Source organism: Eleginops maclovinus, chromosome 18 (assembly GCF_036324505.1).
Source record: "Eleginops maclovinus isolate JMC-PN-2008 ecotype Puerto Natales chromosome 18, JC_Emac_rtc_rv5, whole genome shotgun sequence".
Classification (NCBI taxonomy): Eukaryota; Metazoa; Chordata; class Actinopteri; order Perciformes; family Eleginopidae; genus Eleginops; species Eleginops maclovinus.
The window spans coordinates 1750835-1769203 of record NC_086366.1 but is presented as its reverse complement, the minus strand read 5'-3'; the positions used below and the strand labels follow the sequence as shown (position 1 = coordinate 1769203).

At 44.1% G+C, this 18369-nt stretch overlaps 1 protein-coding gene across 5 annotated transcripts in view; it reads right to left on the bottom strand.

Annotated features, from left to right (window-relative positions):
• LOC134879981 (unconventional myosin-Ic-like) overlaps positions 1-18369 on the bottom strand; it is a 63965-nt gene that overhangs the window by 2553 nt on the left and 43043 nt on the right. For all 5 annotated transcript variants that reach the window (XM_063906604.1, XM_063906608.1, XM_063906606.1 and 2 more), the window contains 26 exons: positions 17813-17893; positions 17047-17226; positions 16625-16723; positions 15087-15200; positions 14082-14153; positions 13052-13171; positions 12100-12173; positions 11564-11669; positions 8287-8367; positions 8049-8140; positions 7433-7527; positions 7308-7354; positions 7148-7228; positions 5967-6072; positions 4358-4475; positions 3466-3579; positions 3234-3310; positions 2895-2963; positions 2552-2796; positions 2042-2125; positions 1853-1946; positions 1712-1767; positions 1343-1478; positions 1139-1209; positions 938-1035; positions 61-160 (listed from right to left, as the gene is read on the bottom strand). In XM_063906604.1, coding sequence (XP_063762674.1) covers positions 61-160; positions 938-1035; positions 1139-1209; positions 1343-1478; positions 1712-1767; positions 1853-1946; positions 2042-2125; positions 2552-2796; positions 2895-2963; positions 3234-3310; positions 3466-3579; positions 4358-4475; positions 5967-6072; positions 7148-7228; positions 7308-7354; positions 7433-7527; positions 8049-8140; positions 8287-8367; positions 11564-11669; positions 12100-12173; positions 13052-13171; positions 14082-14153; positions 15087-15200; positions 16625-16723; positions 17047-17226; positions 17813-17893 — 2610 coding nt within the window. The remainder of the gene's footprint in view (positions 1-60; positions 161-937; positions 1036-1138; positions 1210-1342; positions 1479-1711; positions 1768-1852; positions 1947-2041; positions 2126-2551; positions 2797-2894; positions 2964-3233; positions 3311-3465; positions 3580-4357; positions 4476-5966; positions 6073-7147; positions 7229-7307; positions 7355-7432; positions 7528-8048; positions 8141-8286; positions 8368-11563; positions 11670-12099; positions 12174-13051; positions 13172-14081; positions 14154-15086; positions 15201-16624; positions 16724-17046; positions 17227-17812; positions 17894-18369) is intronic.

Here is an 18369-nt window from a genome sequence, read left to right as displayed (position 1 = left end):
ACCCTAAGGTGTGTATGTTTCATCTTGCTCTAACGGAGTAGGATACTTAGTGGGACTCACCACAGACAGGTGTCCGTTCTTGGCCTTGGCCACCAGGAGTTCTGATCCGGGCGTGAAGTCGATGACCCCCTCCTTCCCCTGAGCCACGCTGTACTTTATACTGAGAGGAGCAGAGGCGGGGTTAGAGAGGGCAGAGGCTCGAGAGACAGGAGTTCTCTGCAGTCAGCCTTACGGAACAAATGCAGTCTAAATGTCTCCATGCTTTAGTGTCTCTACTGGGACATGTCTCCATGCTTTAGTGTCTCTACTGGGACATGTCTCCATGCTTTAGTGTCTCTACTGGGACATGTCTCCATGCTTTAGTGTCTCTACTGGGACATGTCTCCATGCTTTAGTGTCTCTACTGGGACATGTCTCCATGCTTTAGTGTCTCTACTGGGACATGTCTCCATGCTTTAGTGTCTCTACTGGGACATGTCTCTCTGCTTTAGTGTCTCTACTGGGACATGTCTCCATGCTTTGATGTCTCTACTGGGACATGTCTCCATGATTTAGTGTCTCTACTGGGACATGTCTCTCTGCTTTAGTGTCTCTACTGGGACATGTCTCCATGCTTTGATGTTCACAAAGCTCTTTATGTCTCTCATACTGCCTGTGCTGCAGCTCCTCTTTTCACCCTCTGTCTGAAACCAGAACCCAGTCTGCTCTGATTGGTTAGCTGGCTCACTTTGTTGTGATTGCCCAACCGCTTAGAGATGTCCCGCCCCTTAGCCTATCACGTACAATGTGTCGGAGCGCTAGCCAATAGAAGCACGAGTGTTAAGCACTAGCTTCTAGCCTCTGCAGACACTTCACATGCACTAAAGCCTATAGAGCACGCTACAGGAGAGGGCCTCTCTGAGGAGCGCCGTCTCTGCAGCGTCACTGTGCCGCTCACCTGCCCTGGTTGATGTTGATGTTGTTTATTTTATCCGAAACGATCGCGATCTTGGTCAAAGTCTCGATCACATGATCGCTCTGCAGCACCACGTCTCCCTGAGAACACACACACACACACACACACAGTAAAGCTCTCAGTCGGTCAAAGCTAACAGATTACATCTCTTTATGAACAGATATTTATGTTCTATAATCTCACCTTCTGCTTGTTGTCTTCACTGGGCACGTGCAGAACGAACAGGCCGTCGCTGAGGGAGCTGACGGAGACACCTGCCGGGTGAAGAAGCATTCATTAAGGTCAAAATACCTGAGGAGTAGGAATATTTTGAATAGTGAAGAAGGTTTTTCAGTAGTGATATACTAAAGTAAACCCCCCCTCCCCGCCTGTGTGTTGACCTCTGACCTTTCAGGGCTGCGTACTCGATGCGCTGTTTGAGTTTCCCGTCCTCCACGATGACGGCGCTGTTGGAGGTGAGCAGCAGCTGCCGGGGGCGAGGCTTGTAGCCCCTCCTGTCGTACTTAGTGACGGGCACCGCGTACTGAGGGGGGAGAGATTAAAGGGGCTCTATTATACTCTCAGATACATCCAGAGCCTGTCTCTGATTGGCTGAAACACCAAACCGATCATTGTCCCATAACCCCCTCTGTTTCAGCCCTGTTCCTTGGTTCTGTGTCTGCAGCTTTAAATGCTAATGAGCTGCTGCTGGCCACGCCCCTCTGGGACGTGATTGGTTTAAAACCACAATGGTGCTCTAGGGCTTCCTCGACTCACCTTCATCTTGTCACTACCCAGAGCCTGCACCACTTTGGGGTTGATGTCCTCTCCGTCTGCACACAGAACAAACACACTGATCAAACCCTGCACACACACTCTGAAACAGGAAGTGTGTGTGTGGGTCAGAAAGCCTCTCACTGAGTCTGGTGCTGACGAAGAGCTTGGGAACGCTCTGAGGATAGTTGTCCTTCTTGTCCTTGAAGAGTTCGCTGGCGATCATCTTCTGCTCCATCTGTCCAGAGAGAGAGAGAGAGAGAGGGGTGAGAGAGGAGTGAGGAGAGGGAGGATGGGGAAGAGAAACAGAGAGCATGCTGGGAAGAGACTCACCTGGTGCTTCCACTCTGGACTGATCTTCTTGCAGTAGCTCCACACCATGTTCTGCATGCACAGCTTACGCAGGTGCTCCGAGGCCTGAACACACACACACACACACACACACACACACACACACACACACACAACACACAGAAAGGGGTGAGAATATTCCAGTAACTTTCAAATCATGGCATAAAATCTAAGTGATTGTAAGTGTGTGTGTGTGTGTGTGTGTGTGTGTGTGTGTGTGTGTGTGTGTGTGTGTGTGTGTGTGTGTGTGTGTGTGTGTGTGTGTGTGTGTGTGTGTGTGTGTGTGTGTGTGTGTGTGTGTGTGTGTGTGTGAGTGAGTGAGTGAGTGAGTGTGTGTGTGTGTGTGTGTGTGTGTGTGTGTGTGTGTGTATGTGAGTGAGTGAGTGAGTGAGTGAGTGAGTGAGTGTGTGTGTGTGTGTGCTTGTGTGTGTGTGTGTGTGTGTGTGTGAGTGAGTGAGTGAGTGAGTGAGTGTGTGTGTGTGTGTTCCTCACGTCGGTCAGGGCAGCAGGGGGGGTCGGCCAGCTCTTGTCCAGCACGTTCTTGGGCAGGTCCCGGCGCAGCTTCATGAGGAAGGAGAACCGGACGTAGTCCAGGAAGAACTCGTTCTCCGGGCAGCGCTCCCGGTGCCGGTGGATGAAGCCTCTGATGAACCGGCGGATGGTGTCGGCCGCCTGCCTCCGGCGCTGCGCTCTCCTCCGGGCCAGGATCCCCCTCCACCACGCCTGCACCGCAACAGCTATCACACACATCATAGCACATTAACACACACACTCACAGGAGGCACACACACTCTGCCATGATGTCATCCCAGGGAAGGAGGGGGAGTCTCCTCACCTGAGGTTCTGAGTTTCTGGAATTTGGACTTCTGGCTGTAGCCTTTCCACCCGGCCTGCAGCTTGGTGGCTGAGAGAGGAGGAAGAGACACACGGTTTAAATCTGTGGCCGTAATAATACAAAAGGTATTTAAAGGTTCAGGTGTTTAAATGTATTGAAACTTCTATAACGTGTCTTTTTCAATCACCTTTTGATAAAGAAAAATACCCTTTTCTGTTTGCCAAGTATTTGACCTGTGTCCTTGGCTTTGTTTTTGTCAGTATGTCCCTATTTCTGGATTTTGATGCAGGCGTTGATGAATAAAGGTAAATGAAAGGTCATGAATGTGGAGGCTCTCACCCAGACCGTGCTTCCTGGTCTCCAGAGCGTCCTCCGTGGCAAACAGCGTCTTCGGGAAGCGGATGAAGATTTTGGATCTAGAAGTAAAACGATAATCGAAAGCATTTTAGCGGTGCAGCTCAGGGTCGCAAAGAAGCTCAGGTAAGATGACAAACGTGTTAAATATACAACAAAATGCACGTTTAAGAAGAAAGAAGTTCCATCTTCTGGCCGGTATGAGAGGAGTTATTACCTCCCCAGTTTGTACTCCTCAGGTTTGTATCCCATATGTTTCACCAGCGTCGCCACGCCTTCAGGAAGCTTCCCCTGCCAGTTCGGCCAGGTGTCCGGACACAGGGACTTATACCTGAACACACACACACACACACAATCAAACACACGCACCAGAATTTCCTTTAGAAACTGTTCACCGTGTCCAGGAAGGTTCGAACGTCCCTGACTTATGGGAGGAAGACTATATAAGGAATGATCATCAAGGCGTATAGATCTTTCTCTAATTGAGAAGTAGTCAGATAAAACAAGTCCTGTCGACACACTCACACACTCACGAGTATAAAAAACACTGTAACTACAAACACAGAGAAGCCCCCTCAGCTTTGGACCCACATATTCTCAGATTACATAAAACACAATAAAGACTTTTTATAAACAAACAAAAATGTGGCTTTTCTGGTTCGATATGAACGGAGAGACTTACGTTTATAAGATCCCTGTGTTTGTAATTAAGGGGGAGCCATGATATAGCATGATGCAGCTTTAAGGATTGAACACCTTGTTATTTTGTGGATGTTATAAAAGCTGTAAGATATTCTTATGTTTATAGAAATATAAATATGGATTTCTTTACTTCAATTAAGTGCTAATTGGCTTCTGGATCCAGAGTTTTAATGCTCCCCCCTGAGATGTTACCAGAGACAGAGTCTGGTTTCCCTTTTTAAATGATGGAAACAGACTACCGCCACCTGCTGGGGGAAAGAGGTTTTGAGCACAGGTTGAATTTCTTGTCTGATCTTTTATTGCACATTTCTATTATTCCTTCTGTCACCGAGGGATTATCAAAGTATTTCTGATTCTGATTTCCTTCCCAAGCTTTTTTTGTGGTGTGTGTGTTGGGGGGTCCTGACCTCTGCAGGAAGACCTCGTAGCGCCGCCTGTAGGCGAAGCCGGCTCTCCTCACCCTCAGGTTCTCCATCAGACCCAGGTACTTCACCTGGTGCCGGATCAGAACATCATCGAACCGCACTGAAACAAGAGGGGGGGGGGGGACAGTCTGAGTAAAAGTAGAAGTACTCAGATCTTGTACTTGAGTAGAAGTACTCAGGTCTTGTACTTGAGTAAAGTAGAAGTACTCAGGTCTTGTACTTGAGTAAAGTATAAGTACTCAGATCTTGTGATTCAGTAAAAGTAGAAGTACTCAGATCTTGTACTTCAGTAAAGTAGAAGTACTCAGATCTTGTACTTCAGTAAAAGTAGAAGTACTCAGATCTTGTACTTCAGTAAAAGTAGAAGTACTCAGGTCTTGTACTCAGGTCTTGTACTCAGATCTTGTACTTGAGTAAAGTAGAAGTACTCAGATCTTGTACTTGAGTAAAGTAGAAGTACTCAGATCTTGTACTTCAGTAAAAGTAGAAGTACTCAGATCTTGAGTAAAAGTAGAAGTACTCAGATCGTGTACTCTTGTGATTAATCTAAGAGGCGTAACAGCAGTTGGAATAAAGTGAACCGGAGAAAACCAGAAAGCGCTGCAGCGGAGCAGCAGGACAACAAAAGGCCGACTGTGGGGAGAAACAATGAACTGACACACACACACACACACACACACACACACACACACACACACACACACACACACACACACACACACACACACACACACACACACACACACACACACACACACACACACACACACACACACACACACACACACACACACACACACACACACACACACACACACACACACACAGTTTGGTTTGACTGAGTGAAGATTATCGAGGCGTTTCTGGGGAAAGCTTCTTAAGCTGCATGTTTCTGAGAACTGGCATCAAACCATCATAATCACAACCGTCGTTTCCATCAACACCTTGACTTTGAGGGTTATTTTGTGCAAATAAAGTTAATAATGCACTAAAAATACATTTCAGTAGCTCAGATTTGTGAAGTGAAATTGCATCGGAGAAGATGAAGGCCCTCGGTCTCTAAAGGAGACCGAGGGCCTTAAGTGATTTGCCTTAATCTCAAACCATTTACAATTCATGTTGCTCCTCTTCATAATTCTTGTATTTGCAATAAATGAATACACTTTCAGATTAAATATAAAACTGTTATACATCAAATATGCAGCACTTAAGATTGACTGCTATCATGAATTGATGCCGCCACAGCAGGCGTCACTCTCCTTGTGTTTGTGTTTCTTTGATTTTCAACTTATTAAGTCTTCATAAATTACAACAATTATATTATCTCTAAACAATACAACAATGTGACCAGAAACTGAATGTAGTAGGATAGAAAAACTCCTGACTTTTTAGCTTCATTTTGACCAGTTTTAGAGATTCTTTTACACCCAAAAATCCGTTCATCTGCAGGCACAGATACAGTACTCTATTCAGCCTTAAGGGATATCACCAACACTCTATACACGACCTAAACTGGACTCTTGATCAGACCCTGAAGTATCTGGGTGAGGCTTTGCTCCGGGAACATGCATGTAGAGACGTGACGTCCTACCTGCTTGCTTGGAGTCGTTGGGCTTGATGCAGCGGACGTACGACGGCTCCTTGGACATCAGGATCTCCATGAGCTTCGCCAGGCTTGCTTTGAACTGGGTGGCCGCCTGAGAGGCAGACAGAGAGAGGAGAAAGAGAAGGAGAGGAGAAGAGGAGGAGAGGAGGAGATGGAGGAGAGAGGATACTGGTGGTTAGTGACCGAGGAGAAGAAGAAGAACCGGAGAGGAGAGGAGAGATGATTCCAGCAGAGAGGACGAGCGAAGAAGAGAGGAGCTGGACACTGGGCGCTGTTCAAGAGTGTGTGTGTGTGTGTGTGTGTGTGTGTGTGTGTGTGTGTGTGTGTGTGTGTGTGTGAGTGTGTGTGTCAGAGCATTCCTCGGGGTGTGGGAGAGAGAATCCCCGTCATGATGCCTCTCAACGCGCAGAGGGAAACACATCGCTGTTTGTTTGTCTTCGGGAAAATATGTGTGATAGGAGAGTGGAAAACCTCCGAACACAAACACCATTATTTACTTGAATAAATAAGCAAATAAATCCTGTTTTGAGTTTTTTACACTCAAAATAGCCAATAGACTTGTGTTCCAATAACCTACGGATGAGTTTGTTCAGTGTCAGGAATTAGGAGGTAATAATGCTCATTAAAACTGTATTTGAGGGGGAAAACACCGCCAGGATTTTGAGTAATTCTTGAAATGCTTTCCCAGTTCAGGGCAGAAATACAACGGTACTGTGGGGGCAAAGTTTCCCCAACAGGTGCAGGTATTTTAAAAGCAGGAACACACATCTAAAATAGGCATTAGACTAAGAGCACAGTGTCTGAAATTGAAGGGGGTAAAGGGCAAAAAATAACCCAAGAAATATAGGTTTTATTTTTCCTCCTTTAGGCAGTACATGTAGAGTAGAGCTTAGATTACACAATATAGATCAAAGCCTAACAAAATGTTGTGAAAATACCCACATTTCTTAATTTCTAATATTTAAACTGAGTCTGTTTTTGAGCCGAATGAAAGGGATACCAAACCCACCTGAAGTTACCGATTTAATCTCTGTTTTAAACTCCCAAACTGGAGTTGTCGGAAAGAGCGCAAAACACGATGAGTTAAGGGATGGTAAATGTACGTTTTTGGTCCACGCACTCCGGTGGGACTTTATGTGTTCACTTCCAAAGCAACATTTCCTCACCGTCTCTGGACGTTTCTTGTCGCCTAGCTCCTCTCGGTCGAAGCACTGGGTCAGGATCTTGTTCTCCGACATGCACATGACCTGCAAACAGACGCACGTTTTAACACGAGGGAAACACAGATGGCTCTTTGAATCCTTAAAATAATGACCTCCGTCTCACCTCTTTCAAATTCCTGAAGAGCAGGTCGTTGTTCTTGTCCAAAAATCCTGAGAGAGAGAGAGAGAAGATGAAATGAAATGCTTCTGTTTGTTGGGAGCTGCGTTGTCTTCTTGAAACACGCGTACCGTTGACGTTGTAGTTGACCTCTCCGGCGTAATGCAGCAGTCTGAACTCATCCCGGGCCATCACCTTCCGGGTCTTAGCATCTGCCAGCTTGTGCCTGCATGGACACACACACAGCAGTTGTTAAAAATAGAAAACCTGCAAAAAAAGCCAATATTTTTCCTTCCCCATCGCCCATGGACTATTAAGTAAAAGATATAGGGGTGCAAAGGGAAAAAATGCCCCAAAAACTCCCAGAATTCCCAGTAGAAACGCAGATTTTGACTATACTCTGCACATGTAGGTGCCAGGTGTGTTGTAGTTTTTCAGCCTGAAGGCTCTTTGTGTATTTTAATTGGGTGTAAATGCTTGTCTTTATTCTTTTTCAGTTTCTTAATAATATTTATTTGTATTATCTTTATATTTCTGACCAACGTCTGCCACTTATTTTCTTAGATTGTTTATGTTTCCACCAACATGCACTTCTGGTAGATTACACATGTATTTATTCTGTCAATGCAGTTCTTTAGACTGTAGGATCCATCCTGCAGGCACGTCACACTCAGCAAGGAAGCATCAGTATTCTAGTCTTTGTGTGTATTTGTGTTGTGCAGTCGCTATAGAGGAATAAAAACATACGTGACGAAGTGTGCATGTCCTCCCACGGTGTCCTCCAGCTTCTCCAGGAAGGTGAGGTCGCTGGCGTCTCCGGGCCTCAGACACTCCTCATCCTGCAGGTGGGGGGATAGAAATAGACAATCAGTCACCTGGTTCATCAGGTGTTAGTCCCCGTATCATTCATGTTAAACTTCTGCTTTTTAAAGGTGTCCTCCAAATGGATTTTGAGATAGACTCTTATTTTGAAAATCCCCCTCACCAGGATGGAGATGATGCCTTTGAACTTCTCCTCCACCAGGTCACAAATGATCTTGTTGTTGAAGTAATGCACCGGCTCCCACTGTGCACACACACACACACACACACACACACACACACACACACACACACACACACACACACACACACACGAGAAGACAAACTTATACCTTTGTCCTGAGGCTGTTATTGTTTTTTCTTGTGTGATATGCACTTTTCCTTCCAGCCGACAGAATAACAGTTCCTGATTGTTCAATTCCAACAAAAACAACTTCTGGGCCATAAATCTAACTCCAGACCTCCTACACTTACAACTCTGTACGATATTTAAGGACCGAGATGTGCAGAATCCCCGGAATCCTGCGCTCCCCCCCCCCCCCCCCCCCCACTCACATGTGGACTCACACATGAACACAGAGGTTAACATGCAGACTTTATGTTGAATGCACATTAAAGATAAACAGATGCATTATTTCAGCAGCAGCCCACGGTCCTGAGGTCGGATCATAAAGGGCTCTTTGAGATTCTCCCACATTTAGACCAGACCGAACAACGGAAGCTCTTGTTGCAAGGATAACTAAACAATATTAGCGATGAATATAAATGGGGAAAGGACAAACTGGAGCTGCAGTAAAGGGAAAAACATCTCCATTTAACGTTGCATTTCCTCAAACGTCCAATATGGGGCTCTTATTATGGGAGTCAGCTTCTCCCAGTTACAGTCCCATCACTCAGTTCATTATTGTGAGCAGAATTATCCTCAGAAGTCTCCCACTCCCAAAAACAAACTCAACCCCTGAATAAAACCTCTAATCACACTGAATATCCAGATTTAAATTCAGTGTTATTCCAGTCAGGGTCCGATCGAAAGGGCTAGAAGCTAACCGCTAACGTATGCTAACCAAGTTTCCCTGATATCGTCCAGACTTCCCACGACTGAAATCCTTCACTAGGACGTCATATTACGGCACTTACAGTAAAACAAATAATTACTTGTGACATTAAGAGCTAGATTTAAGGACAAATTGAAAAATTGATAAGAGTTTTCTTAATAAAATGTGTGATTATTTCTCAGAATATCCAAGTTTTTTGCAGTTTTTCTTGAAATAAATTCACCTTTCCTAAATGAAATTACACATTTGGCACAATATGAGTGTCCTACACAGCTCAAATGAATGCATAATAGGCCTATACTGCAGGTTTAGTAGTTTTTGGGTATTTTAAAGCGGGATATGTGATGTGTTATAACTTTAAGACAGCACGCATACAGTGGGGCAAAAAAGTATTTAGTCAGCCACCAATTGTGCAAGTTCTCCCATTTAAAAAGATGAGAGAGGCCTGTAATTTTTATCATAGGTATACCTCAACTATGAGAGACAAACTGAGAAAAACAAATCCAGAAAATCACATTGTAGGATTTTTAAAGAATTAATTGGTAAATGATTGTGGAAAATAAGTATTTGGTCAATAACAAAAGTTCATCTCACTACTTTGTTATATACCCTTTGTTGGCAATGACAGAGGTCAAACGTTTTCTGTAAGTCTTCACAAGGTTTTCACACACTGTTGCTGGTATTTTGGCCCATTCCTCCATGCAGATCTCCTCTAAGGCAGTGATGTTTTGGGGCTGTCACTGGGCAACACAGACTTTCAACTCCCTCCAAAGATTTTCTATGGGGTTGAGATCTGGAGACTGGCTAGGCCACTCCAGGACCTTGAAATGCTTCTTATGAAGCCACTCCTTCGTTGCCCTGGCGGTGTGTTTGGGATCATTGTCATGCTGAAAGACCCAGCCACGCTTCATCTTCAGTGCCCTTGCTGATGGAAGGAGGTTTTCACTCAAAATCTCACGATACATGGCCCCACTCATTCTTTCCTCTCCACGGATCAGTCGTCCTGGTCCCTTTGCAGAAAAACAGCCCCAAAGCCTGATGTTTCCACCCCCATGCTTCACAGTAGGTATGGTGTTCTTTGGATGCAACTCTGCATTCTTTCTCCTCCAAATACGACGAGTTGAGTTTTTACCAAAAAGTTCTATTTTGGTTTCATCTGACCATATGACATTCTCCCAATCCTCTTCTGGATCATCCAAATGCCCTCTAGCAAACTTCAGACGGGCCTGGACATGTACTGGCTTAAGCAGGGGGACACGTCTGGAACTGCAGGATTTAAGTCCCTGGCGGCGTAGTGTGTTACTGATGGTAGCCTCTGTTACTTTGGTCCCAGCTCTCTGCAGGTCATTCACTAGGTCCCACCGTGTGGTTCTGGGATTTTTGCTCATCGTTCTTGTGATCATTTTGACCCCACGGGGTGAGATCTTGCGTGGAGCCCCAGATCGAGGGAGATTAGCAGTGGTCTTGTATGTCTTCCATTTTCTAATAATTGCTCCCACAGTTGATTTCTTCACACCAAGCTGCTTACCTATTGCAGATTCAGTTTTCCCAGCCTGGTGCAGGTCTACAATTTTGTCTCTGGTCTCCTTTGACAGCTCTTTGGTCTTGGCCATAGTGGAGTTTGGAGTATGACTGTTTGAGGTTGTGGACAGGTGTCTTTTATACTGATAACGAGTTCAAAAAGGTGCCATTAATACAGTTAACGAGTGGAGGACAGAGGAGCCTCTTAAAGAAGAAGTTACAGGTCTGTGAGAGCCAGGAATCTTGCTTGTTTGTAGGTGACCAAATACTTATTTTACAGAGGAATTTACCAATTAATTCATTAAAAATCCTACAATGTGATTTCCTGGATTTTTTTTCTCATTCTGTCTCTCATAGTTGAAGTGTACCTATGATAAAAATTACAGGCCTCTCTCATCTTTTTAAATGGGAGAACTTGCACAATTGGTGGCTGACTAAATACTTTTTTGCCCCACTGTATAGTTATTTATTCCTGAAACTTATCTGCACTTTTTTACATCTGTTATATGAGTTAAACAGTTGGTGCATTGGTGGAGGAGCCTTAGACTCTCAATAACAGAGTTTCTAATGCGGTTAAATCCTCTCAACATGCGTGTGCAGTTACTGTTAAACACGCTAAGCAAGATATTCATTGAACAAGCAGAGAGAAGGGGAGGAAAGGGCTGATAAAGGGAGGCAAACACAGAATAATAAAGCTGCACTGAGTCTAAAATACGCAAAGGGAAAGATTCAAATAAAAACAGGAGAGCTGCAGAAAATCACATAAACCCATAAAGAGATTCCACATGTAAATGGAGCCTAAACATCTGGAATAAACAATGGATGCTGGTGGGGGTGAGAGGGGTGAGGAGGGGTGGAACTGACCGTGATGCCCTCGGCCTCGTACTCCTCCTGCTCGGACTTCAGGGTGAGCTCGATGAAGAGTTGCTGCAGCTTCTCGTTGCAGTAGTTTATGCAGAACTGCTCGAAGCTGCAGCACAACAACAACAACAACAACAACAAGGGAAGAAGTGTTTATTTACCTTTCATTACACATGTTCCTAAAAGCATGCACGTTAAAAACGGATGAATACTGCCGTCCCATTGACTGAAATACTGGTTTAATGCTCCGTGTTTTTCTATATTTTTGTTGTCTTTTGTTTATTTCTTGTATATCAGATATTATTACACACTTAGAGGAAGGGGTTTATGATGAGGGTGATCCGAGCACATCAAGCCCCTCGATATGTTCATACTTTATACGAGTCTTCAGGTTTATTTAATGTATTACTTTAGAATTATTTGGGGTTTTCTTTCCCCTGTTTTTTATTAATTATTTATAATTGTTTTGTATTATTTGCTTTTGGATTGAAGGCATATTTTGTTTTATTAATGGCGTATGAAAAACATCAGTCCTATACCTGTTGTGCTGGAAGACCTCGAAGCCGTAGATGTCCAGGAGGCCGATGACGGAGAAATGCTTCGAGGAGTCGTCCTGGTGAAACGGAGAAAGAATATTCATATTATTCAAATTTGTTTGAAAGAGAAAACTCTTCTCCAAGTATAAAAAACTATGAAGATAAATCACTTATAGATTATTGATCTTCATAGTCAACTGTATATATATATTCTCTAATGCCAGTCCATTTTGATTCCTTCTTTGAGAAGTCCAAACTTTAGCTTTGTTTAGTTCCTCTTTTTAGATCTGATTATGTGCTCTGCTTGTATTGTTTTACGCTGCTGCAACACAAACATTTCCCAGTTTGGGATTAATGAAGTCATTCTTATCTTATCTTATCTTAAGCCTCAAAATAAAGACGGTCCTTTTTGTTAATATTGAATAAAATGTGCTTTAAAAAATAAATTTCCCGTCAGAATTTACCCATTAAATATTGTTTAATAGCTGCATTCAATAATATAAGATAATATAGGGTTATATGTGCAACAACAGACTTAATAAGTGAATACAAATAGTATTAAACTAGTGTTTTGGGCAGAAATGTGCAGAAAATATCAACCATATTAGCATATAGCCAGTATGTTGGTCCAACCCGAATATGTTAAAACCCCAAACAAGAAATGTGAAATGTAGATTGAACACTTTCTTATATCTAGTCTTCCCCCTGCAGTCTCACGAATGACCACCAGTTGGAGCTGTGCTGCCAGACACTGAAGGGGAGACCTCCACATGAACCACAGAGTCAATCAATCAATCCACTTAATTCATCTCCAGGGAGGCAATTAGTGCTGCAGCTGTGCAAAAATGGAAACAGGAAGTGGATTCTGTGTGTGTGTGTGTGTGTGTGTGTGTGTGTGTGTGTGTGTGTGTGTGTGTGTGTGTGTGTGTGTGTGTGTGTGTGTGTGTGTGTGTACCGTGTATGTGAGTGAAGCGTTGATCTTGTTAACCAGCCAGGTGAAGGTGCGTCCGTACACCGCCTTGGACAAAGCATCCCGAGCCGAGGAGGCCTGCTCCAGGTTCAGAGGGCTCATCAGCTGAGAGGAGGAGGAACACAGGCATTACTTGACAGACAGACAGACAGACAGACAGACAGACAGACAGACAGACAGACAGACAGACAGACAGACAGACAGACAGACAGACAGACAGACAGACAGTTTTGTGTACAATACATCTCCTTATTAATTGGAAAGTCTCTGCACAGATTCTGTTTGTAATGGTATTTAGCTTCCCTGGTTTAGGATTCCTTCTTTGCTTTTCATTTTAAATTGAGCTGAATAATCAACAGAGGTCTCCTCTTCCCCATAACAAATGGACCAGGCGATTAAAACCAGTAAAACCAGTCAAAACTTGTGAAAAATGAGTGTTTTCTCAGTGGGACCTGGACCGAGGGGCTAACGCTTGCTAAGCTTGTGTTTCTGATAACTTAAGAACATCTGTTTCAAATATATATATATGTATGTATATAAAGCACCAAGATGTAAAAGGACTATGGTAGTTCAATAGGTGGATATCATAGAGACCTGCCAGGTGATTTATTTATACTTATTTACACAGAAGCGATGATTAAACCTGACTTCTGATTCTTTAGCTTCTTTTTGCTGATTTTCTCTTGGCTTTTTAACGACCGTTTCGATTCTTAAAGGTCATTGTTTGGCCTCTTTCTGCTGCACTATAGGTGTTGTGATGGTTTCTTTCTGTTCTGAAGCTCTTTTAAAGCCTCATGTTGTCAAAAAACTTGACTTTCTGTGAAAAAGGACAATGAGATGTTGCAATCGAGGCAGCTTTTTGTCTTGTTGTTTTTTAACTTGACCACACAGAGTTCAGCTGCTGTAATATAATTACAGTGGAGCAGACAAGATTACACAGACAGGAAATGCTGTATACCAGTGTTTACCACACACACACACACACACACACACACAGTCAGAGTGTGTATCCTACCTCCTCTCCCTTGGCGATGATCTTCTTGTGTGTGAGCGCCTCCGTCAGCACCGCCCCGTTCACTCCTAACAACTGCAGGAGCAACAACGTTATTACACACACCGCTGACACACCAAATACATTACACACACACACACACACACACACACACACACACACACACACACACACACACACACACACACACACACACACACACACACACACACACACACACACACACACACACACACACACACACACACACACACACACACACACACCAGCAGTAGGAGGTATAAGTGGATAATTGATGTGTTGAATGCATTTCTGAGGCGTGTGCAGGCTGCTTGAGTCAATACGTTCACCTGGGTTTGTTTTCACGGCATATTAGAGCAAATCAAATGTAGAAAATATAATAAACTGGGAAATACGGAGTAGTATTTAGAGAACATTTCACCATTTAAGAGTACAAGGGTTCAAATGTATGGATACTCACTTGAATAGGAGCATTAAAGACAACATGTGAATATACATAAAAACTGCATAAATATAAGAGAAAATGATTTGGATTATCTATAAAACTAAAGTTGTGAATTCATGACAAAAACCAGGATAAAAGAAACTATTCAAATCAACGAGAAAAACGTGGAGATTCTCTGAGACTGAAGTAGTAAAAAACATGGATATTTCCAAAGAGCAAATGTGCAAAAAAAGGGATTGAAGTCGTACTTCAAACATTAAAGAGCAAGAACTCAGAAAACACACTTTGATATTCTCTGGGATTAAGCAGAATTAAAAGTAGAGACTATATGTTTGCAAAGTCCAGTTTCTGCCTCTCAGCAGTACTAATGCAATCATCTCCTCATGCTGACAGACGGGACACACTGAGCTAAATGGAACATGAATGATGTGTCATCAGGAGGGTTAATTGGTTAATTGATGTGGGAAGGAAGGAAACGGGAATGGCAGTCTCCTATCTGAGAGTAAATGTGTGTTTGTGGAGCCTCTCCTGCAGCCTCTCACCCTGGCCAGGTACTTGATCTGTGTGTCCGAGGTGATGCAGGAGTTCCCGTCCTCGGCCTCCCCGTACTGCACGTTCCCCAGGTGCAGCACGCTGGCTATGATGTTCAGCAGCTCCTGCACACAGAGAGGGAAACCAGGTTAGATGTGTGGGTACAGAGCAATTCTTTCTTATGTTCTAGGAAAACTATCAGATATTCTCCAAGATTTAAATGTTTTATGCACGAGAAGAAACCCTCAGATATTCGATGAGATGAAAGCTGGATATTTATTCAGAAACGATGGGACATTGTCCAAGATTAAAGCCGTACATTTCCAAGAAAACACTCGGTTATTTCTGACATTAAAGCCTTAATTTTACGGGGGAAAAAGTCACAAATACTCCAGAAGAAAACTTGGACATTCTTTAAGATCAAAGCTGTAAATTTACACAAAAAACCCATAATTTACAGAAATAATTCACTGAGACTCAAAACTTTACCAGAAGAAAATGTGGATATCCTTCGAGACTAAAGTCGAAAACGAAGTATAAGAACACACACACACACACACACACACACCACACACACACACACACACACACACACACACACACACACACACACACACACACACACACACACACACACACACACTCCACTTTAAGAACAGTGAGATCTAAACAGATCTGGAAGAAAGCCCAGACTCCCACGCTGAGCACAACTAAGTTCCCAGCATACACACACACACACACACATACAGACACACACACACACACACACACACAGGTCTGAACCAGCCTCAGGCACAGGGGGTGCGGTAACACACACACAGTGGGGGTTGTAGTGTTTGATAAAGTTTGTCTGAGGTGAAGCTGAAGACTCCAGGAGAGGAAAGGCTCTGAGTTTAGAAGCTGGATCCAGAGTCAGAGTGTTTCCTGCAGTGGGGAGGTGAGCAATGTACGGCTGTGGACGTGTTTCACACACCTTATCACATCTATTCAGGGCTCAGTGTACGCTTATCTAGAGTATTTGCACTGCTGTACCTTCCCGTCAGAGAGCATGTTGTCTAAGCTTTCTTTAAAGACACCAAACTCCATTAAAACAACAGCAATTACAACAGTTCCTGGAGAAAAGCTGCTTTGTTTGTTTGTTTGTTTGTTTATTATGTGACTTTGTGTGTTCCCTCTCCTGCAGTGAGTGTTGTAGCTTTTAGTGCATGGTCTGCAGAGGCTAAAATCCCTGTGTTTCTTTCTTTACTTCCAGACCTTCAATTGGCCATCGCTCCAACACATTGTACATGATAGGCTAAGGGGGCAGGACATCTCTAAGCGGTTGACCAATCACAACCAGCTAACCAATCAGAGCAGACTGGGCTCTGGTTTCAGACAGAAGGTGAAAAGAGGAAAGGCAGTATGAGAAAAATAAAGAGCTTTTTGAACATTAAAGCATGGAGACATGTCCCAGGAGAGATAATAAATACTGATATGACTAAATATGGATATATCATGTCTGAACTTTTCCTCTGAAGGTAACTGAACACGTCCAGGCGCTGTGACTCACCTCCACATCGTCCTTGTTGAAGCCGATCACCGTCAGAGCTTTCCTCACCAGCTTCCACTCACTGCGGTCGTTTATGGAGCTCACTTTGGGACAGTTGCCCTTCAGGACACACACAGAAACACACCGTAATCCCTCTGAACACATCGTATATCGATCATACACTATCTATAATAAAATACAACAAAAATACTCAAACACAAGACGTTAAGAGGTGAAAGTGTGTAGTGTGTGTGTGTGTGTGTGTGTGTGTGTGTGTGTGTGTGTGTGTGTGTGTGTGTGTGTGTTCTGCTAGTGCTTAAGGCAGATTTCCCCCCAGGGAAAGCTCCTGCTGCAGTATGAGTCCTTGACTGATAGCCTATTAACCAGAACTCCCACTGGGACTGACTATTTAATCGGTATTTAATGCAGTATTTTAAACGTACTTTAACCAGGTACTGGTACTGCTGCGCGTTCCTCTCCAGGCCGAGGCGCCGCAGCAGGTCCTCCTCCCCCCCCTCGATCAGCTGGTAGAAGATGTGGAAGTTCCTCTCTCCGTGGTTCTGGTGGACCACCCGGGACTTCTCCAGCAGGTAGTTGATGATGTGTCCTCCCACCGGGGCGCCCTGCCGACGGGAGAGAGGCCGGGGGGGGAAGGAGAGGAGGAGGAAGAGGAGGAGAGGGTCAGGCTAGGGTACTGAGCGGGGGGGTTTCGACATGCAAAGTCACAGGGATTTCACAGTGTTTGGTGTACCCACAAATATGGGGAATACGGGACGGAGGGTGAGTAACAGAACACAGAAATGTGAATGGAAAGGAGAGGGAAATGTGTGGTTGCTTGAAACTATGTTAGCATTAAGCTAATCTATGTTAGCATTATGCTAATCTATGTTAGCATTATGCTAATCTATGTTAGCATTATGCTAATCTATGTTAGCATCAAGCTAATCTATGTTAGCATTATGCTAATCTATTGTTAGCAGGGATGAATTAACAATTATTTACAGGTTTTTTTATTCAAATGCAGTAAATGGACTCACGTAAAGTACGAGTTCTGAAAAGTATAGTTAAGTATTTCCATTTTCTTAGTACTCCTCTACAGGGCGACTGTGGCTGTGGGGGAGTGCGGTCGTCTTTGAACCCGATGGCCAATGGTGTGTGAGTGTGTGAGTGTTCTTCCCTAGGGTGCTGCTCTGCATGAATGAAACTCACCTTGAAGTCGAACTGGATGTCCATATACTTTCCAAATCGGCTCGAGTTGTCGTTCCTCAGCGTCTTGGCGTTACCGAACGCCTGCAGAGAGGAGAGGAGAGGATTAGGAGGACAACAGGAGGTCAGGTTCCATAAACTCAGGATGAAACAAAAGGGAAAGCCCCTGCAGAGTTCATGTCAGACAGTAGCACTGATTACAGGGCTTACTGCGTACACACACACACACACACACACACACACACACACACACACACACACACACACACACACACACACACACACACACACACACACACACACACACACACACACACACACACACACACACACACACACACACACACACACACACACACACACACACATCTGGAGAGCATCTGGCAGGGACATGCCAGACTTGTAAACAACACCTCTGCTCCGCCTCCATTCTGAAAAACAACACTTCCCACCTGATTTTTACAGTTCCTATCCTAAGTATGCTCATAATGTAGGTCAGTGGTTCTGAATGGTGGACCCCTATGGGTAAATTGGAGTCCTGCAGGGGGCATCATTTTAAT